Below are 6308 nucleotides of genomic sequence, written 5' to 3'. Positions count from 1 at the left end.
ATATAAAGGAGAAAATTTGTAAAAAAGGGAGAGTTAGTGAGAAGAGAAAATTATTGCTATTTAGTGACTTGTTGATTGCGAGAAAAAACTACAAGCTAACCGGGCCATGGAACCAAGTATGAGATTGTTTGATATGTTTGAAACGTATGATGGCACTTCGGATGCTGCTGTTTGGATTCAACGAACAAAAGTGATTGCTGAAATTCAGAACTTAAAGCTTGAACTACTTTTTCCGATTCTTCTCAGAGAAGCTGCTTATGCAGTGTACGATGCTTTAACCGCGGAAGTCAAAAAAGATGTAGTGGAAGTCGAGCGTGTGTTATTAGCGGCGTTTTCTATAGATGCCTACACTGCATATGAACTATTCACAAAACGAAAATTATGTGACGAAGAAAAAGTTGACGTGTTTTTAGCTGATTTAAGACGATTAGCCTATCTAGCTAAATTACCAGAGGAGTCTGTGCGTTTGGCGTTTGTTGTGGGTTTGCCAGAAGTCTTATCATCAAGATTTCGAGCCGTAATGGACCCGATTGATAAAATGTTACCCAGAGTGAGAGCTGCTATGAACTGTGCAAATGTGATTGACAGTGATGCTGTTGGCGCTGTGTCTAGACGCCATGCTACAAAAACTGCGTTAGTGTGTTACAACTGTAAAGGTTTGAATCACATTGCAAAGAACTGTTCGCTTGCGAAGAGCTTGTCTCCGAAGACTGTTAGATGTTTTAAATGTGGCGAGGAAGGACACATTGCATCGAAATGCTGGAAGCTGCAGGGAAACGATTGCAGGAGCGAGGTATCTGCGCTACCTCGCTCCTGAACATCGGTGGAATGAGCGCATTATCTGTTATTCGTTTGAAAGTTAACGGTATGGTTGCGACAGCGTTAGTAGACACAGGGTGTTCGAAGACAATTTTGAATAAAAAATTCCTGCCCAGAAGTCAATGTAGGTACTCAAACTCTCAAAAGGTAGTAACGTTTGAAGGAAAGGTTCATCAGTGCACTGGGTCAGCGGTCGTGATTCTTGAGGTTCATGGCATTAAAGCACGTGATCAGGTTATTTTAGTGGATTTCCAACCGTTTGGAGTCGATATGATGCTTGGAATGAGTTCCATTAAGTTACTAGGAGGAGTATCCATCTCTCCTTTGGGAAAAGCGAAGTTCGGATTAAGTTACTGTGGAGCAACGGCTTTGAACAAGAACAAAGTCAAGAAAATCGAAATAAAAAAGAAAGATCATGAAGCAGTTTTTAATGGTGCTGAATGGAGAGTCAAATGGAAATGGAGAGATGGAGAAGGCCCCAACCGATTGTATAATAAAGTGGCACAGTACGGAATTCCACAATACGCTAGAGCAGACTATGAAAACGAACTACAGGAATGGATTGATCGGAAATGGCTGTTAGAGTACAACGAAAATGAATTGGGGCCGCCCAAAGGGCAGATTCCGTTAATGGCTGTCATTCAGAGAAACAAAGACAACAAAATCCGACCTGTTCTAGACTGGAGAGAAGCTAACGATTTAATTGAGGCATACACGAGAGATGCAGATGTGTGTGTCGAAAAGCTTAGAGAATGGAGAAGGATGGGTAACAAACCAGCAATCATCGATTTACGCAAGGCTTATCTTCAACTAAAAACTGATAAATCTCTTTGGCCGTTCCAAACAGTGGTGTTTCGAAATAAAAGGTATTGCTTGACACGACTTGGTTTCGGATTGAATGTTGCGCCAATGATCATGAAATCCGTTGTGAGTGCCGTCATTGATCAAGACGAATTAGTGAAGAGGGGAACGTCCGCTTATGTAGACGACATTTTCGTAGACGAAAGTGTGGTGAGTCTTGATTATGTCAAGAGGCATTTTTTGAAATATGGTTTAGAGAGTAAGATGGTGAGCAGATTGATGATAATGGAGTTCGTGTGTTAGGATTGTGTGTGCGCAAGGTTGGTAACAAACTGATGTGGTCCAGAGGGAATCGAGTTGATGCTATCTCGCAAAAGTTAACCAGGAGAGTTGTGTTTTCAATCTGTGGACAGTTGGTAGGACATTTACCCGTGTGTGGTTGGTTGCGAGTGATTTGTAGTCTCTTGAAGAGGAAAGCTGTCAGTCTGACGACGGGTTGGGACGATGATGTTTGTGATGAGAACGTTAAGTGGGTGCTTCAGGAAGTATTTGCTGAGGTGGAACGCTGCGAGCCTGCTTGTGGTGATTGGGCTGTGCGTGGTGATGAGGGAAAAGTGTGGGTTGATGCCAGTTCTTTAGCGATTGGTGCTCTTATTCAAGTTGGGGAGACTACTGTGGAGGATGCAACATGGCTGCGAAAAGAAACGTCTGATGTTCATATAAACATGGCAGAACTAGACGCTGTGATACGGGGAATGAATATGGCTCTGATGTGGAAGCTGAAGAAAGTGACTGTTTTTACCGATTCCGTGACTGTGTACCACTGGGTTTCTGACGCCCTTACGGGAAAATCAAGGTTGAGATCAAAAGCGACGGGGGAAATGCTGATTCGAAGAAGACTGAGCGTGTTGCAACAACTAATTGAAGAATACGATGTTAGCGTCGAGGTGAAACTCATTCCTTCTAAAGATAATTTGGCCGACGCATTAACTAGAGTTCGCAGCAGATGGCTCAACAAACTGACTGTGCCAGAGTGTCGGAATAGTTGCATGGGAGTCGCAGCTACGAAGGCTGAAGCTATTTCCAATATACACAAAAGAACTGGACATTTTGGAGTGAATCGAACGTTAAACTTTGTTCGTAAAACAATTCCGACTGCTACTGAAAACGATGTTCGAAGTGTGATAAAAAATTGCGAACCATGTCAGTCAATAGATCCAGCGCCAATACGGTGGGAAAAAGGAAAATTGGATGTTAAAGGAAACTGGGAGAGATTGGCCATGGATATCACGCATTATGGCACTGACAAGTTTTTGAGTCTAATTGATTGTGGACCTTCAAAATACGCGTTGTGGCGACAATTATCGAGCTCATACGGAAGTGTTGCCATAGTCCGAATACTCCGTCTTGTTTTTTGTGAACGTGGAGCACCGTCTGAGATATTAACTGACAATGAGCCAACATTTAAGACTAAAGAGATAAGGAGTTTCCTTGATAGTTGGGGAGTGCAAATTAGATATAGAGCCGCTTATTATCCTGAAGGAAATGGAATTGTGGAAAGAAACCACCGTACGATCAAGAGAATAGCAGAACGATCAAAAATGTCGATACCGGAAGCACTATATTGGTACAATGTCTCAGCCGACAAAAATGGTGCAAGCCCGATGGGCAAAATATACAGCTACCCCATTGGTGTGAAAGGATTGAAAAAAGAGAATCTTCCTGCACGAAATGTCCTGAACGAGAGATTTCGAATTGGCGATAAAGTCTGGCTGAAACCACCAAATGCGAGGTGCCATACAAAGTGGCAACCAGCTACGGTAACTCGGAATGCGTTAAACCAAACCGTAGAAGTGAACGGCATTCCGCGTCATGTGAAACATGTTAGACCTCGAACTGATACTCAGCCCTACATTATCCCTGATGAGGAAGTAGAGATGAATGTTGAAACTGATCAAGTGGACGCTGAAAACCAAGGAGATCCAATTAAAGATGTATTAGAGACGAACGAGGAAAATATCGACGCTGAAGATAGACCCCAAGAAATCGACATGCTTTTGCGACGGAGTGGTCGGGAACGGCGCATGCCTTCGAAATACCTTGATTACTATTTGGATGATCCGTAAGGATCAAGGAGGAGTGTAATTTCGGAAAGTTCTAGAACATTTGATGACGTTAGGGATTTAATAGCTTTAATAGATTTACCAATAAGAATTGTAAATATGTGTTTGTGGTGATTTATGACGGTTTGTGGAAGGATATTTTGGGAAAAGCATGGGGTATATATAAAGGAGAAAATTTGTAAAAAAGGGAGAGTTAGTGAGAAGAGAAAATTATTGCTATTTAGTGACTTGTTGATTGCGAGAAAAAACTACAATAACATAACTACATAAGGAATGGCTAGTACTTCTCTGTACTTAAAACACATTTGTCATATGGATTGTTAATCGAGCCCTGTGAGTGTTTCCACATCTCGTAGGTTCCTTCTAGATGTGAATAGGGTTTCAATATATGTGTGTATGAATATATATATATATATATATATACACACATATATATATATATATATATATATATATATATATATATATATATATATATGTATGTATATATATATAGCAGTTAGCTCTGTAGTGTAATTTCAACTTTTCATGTTGTTAGCATGGCCACAAGTTATAATACCAAATTATAAAAAATGCATACATCATTTATAATTAATGATTATTTGAGCTGGTAAGAACTATAATGGTGTAAGTTAAATTTTCCTAAGTTTGATATTTATTAGGTTTTATTAGATTATTTATTTGGTTTATGTAGAAAAATCCCTACATACTACTTCACCCAGGGGTCATTGGATGAACTAATGACTTATTCAGTCCTAAATTTAACATAATGACTCATTGTAATTATAAATATTGACTCAACTCAAATCTGTTTTGAAGTTATACTATTCTTATTTTAATCAACTCATTTGTTTGTACATGACTTACATTCCTTATAGCTGATAGTTCTAATATTCTTCTTTTTTTCGCATTTTCTTGCGTTTCAAAACTATGAGTTAGGCGGAGTTTATCTCTATTGCTTATTGATACAGGAACACCAAATGCCTTAAAAAAGTTTATTTTTTATTACACTTTGTGTTATATACATATATTATAAATATATGTAACGCAAAGTCAGAGAGAGAGAGTGCGCTCTCTCTCTGGCGCAGTAAGCACACACACACTTGTGTAGTATATACAGTATGTACAAACAATATTTAGTATGTATAGATCTAACTACTCAGGTGTTTATGAATACTTATCTGCTGAGCTTTCGTATATAAATACCTATCTGTTGAGGTTTCTTTCCATTGATTTTCAATATCATTTTTCATTTTAGTTGCATCATATCTGTGTTTCTTTTTTTCATTTTGTGGATTAGGTAAATGGATCTTCATAGCCTTTGTGAATGTGGTGGAAAATGTTTTATCAAAATCTTGATCTAGTTTGTTCAGTGCTTTATGAGTTGCGATTGAAAGTTTTTTCTGCCTATACATTCCTCTTTTTTCTGCTTTATATTTGAACCTTTTACATTTGACAGGAAATTTTTCTAACACTGCTTTTAATCTTTTGTTAGCTATGCATCCTTGACAGTTAAAAAGGCTATGAAGCATTTTTGAGCTTCCTAAGTTATCAAATCGTTCTTTGGAAAAGGTAAGCAAAATATCTTTCAAAGACAGTTTTGACCTGGTCCTCCCTAAGTTTTTTAAATGGTTTACAATAACCTTTTTTTTATTTGTTCATAATCAAAGTAAAGGATTTTTTTTCAATATAAATTTTGTATTGATGAGTTAGCACTCTTGATCTAAAAACTTTATAATTTTCATTTACTAAATGTTTGATTTTATGTTTTTCAGTTAAAGCTATATATACTGCAACTTTAGCGAAACCGCAAGTTAAAGGATCAGCAATAGACAGCTCTGACATAACAAAAGATTGAGTTGATTTTATTATAAATCTGTTGTTTACTTGTATTCAAAATTTGGTGAAGTAAATTTATATTCTGCCCGCTATTTTAGTTGAATAATTTTATGGTATTATAAAATAGGGGTGGTTCTTATCACAGTAATGTTTAAATTTTGAGCTTAGACTTATAAATAAACCTTAAGAGGTTTAACTTAAAAAGTCAAACTAGTCGTATGTCAATTTGTGTGTTCTTCACACTCATATTAATAAAAACTTGCATATAAAATGGAAAAAACAGATCTTAAACTTGAAATAACTAATTTTTTTCGACCTTTAATATGTTTGCAGACATATGACTGGTTAGAAATTAAACATATAACTTAAAACTTGTTTAAAAAAATTGTTTTCTCAATTTAATGTTTTATCTTCATTGAGAGCAGCACCATTTTATACCAAAATATGGTTCATCAACTATAAAGCAAAATTTTATATCTAAACTTGAGTAATTAAAAAAAAAACAAACTTTGTTTGATTTTAGACAAAGTAAAGCGCTAGGAGAAAAAAAAATATTAAAAAAAAAAAATTATTTGGGCTAAAAAAATGCAGTGAAACATAACCTTTTTATAAAAACGCGAAATTCGTGTATTTTCCAGAACATGCATTAACGGCGTTGAGTAAATTGAATTTTAACAATCGGTTCGGACAAAAATATGCTGAATGGATGTCGACATGCAAAAAACA

The 6308-nt window shown here is 36.9% G+C and overlaps 1 protein-coding gene and 1 long non-coding RNA gene across 2 annotated transcripts; both read left to right on the top strand.

The window, feature by feature from the left end:
- The first annotated feature begins 828 nt into the window (after nt 1–828).
- Nucleotides 829–3924, top strand: LOC149887057 (uncharacterized). The gene is made up of 2 exons (XM_090091468.1): nt 829–1825; nt 1885–3924. Exons 1-2 carry the CDS (start codon nt 829–831, stop codon nt 3744–3746), a joined length of 2859 nt encoding a protein of 952 aa, XP_089947594.1. The 3' UTR covers nt 3747–3924.
- A 904-nt stretch (nt 3925–4828) lies between these two features.
- On the top strand, nt 4829–5664 carry LOC149887056 (uncharacterized). The gene is made up of 3 exons (XR_016453725.1): nt 4829–5043; nt 5239–5315; nt 5519–5664. It is a non-coding gene; the product is annotated as an uncharacterized LOC149887056 (long non-coding RNA).
- The last annotated feature ends 644 nt before the right edge of the window (nt 5665–6308 follow it).

This window comes from Hydra viridissima, unplaced genomic scaffold, assembly GCF_058129835.1.
Source record: "Hydra viridissima isolate aposymbiotic clone 2 unplaced genomic scaffold, HvirCarnegie_v1 scaffold_6, whole genome shotgun sequence".
In the NCBI taxonomy this organism is placed as follows: domain Eukaryota; kingdom Metazoa; phylum Cnidaria; class Hydrozoa; order Anthoathecata; family Hydridae; genus Hydra; species Hydra viridissima.
This window is presented reverse-complemented; position numbering and strand designations above follow the sequence as displayed.

What these genes read in the sequence shown, in the direction of transcription:
- LOC149887057 (XM_090091468.1), top strand. Translation starts at nt 829, where the DNA reads ATGAGCGCATTATCTGTTATTCGTTTGAAAGTTAACGGTATGGTTGCG. An exon ending in CGACATTTTCGTAGACGAAA is followed by an intron (nt 1,826 to 1,884) that starts GTGTGGTGAGTC and finishes TTAGAGAGTAAG; the next exon opens with ATGGTGAGCAGATTGATGAT.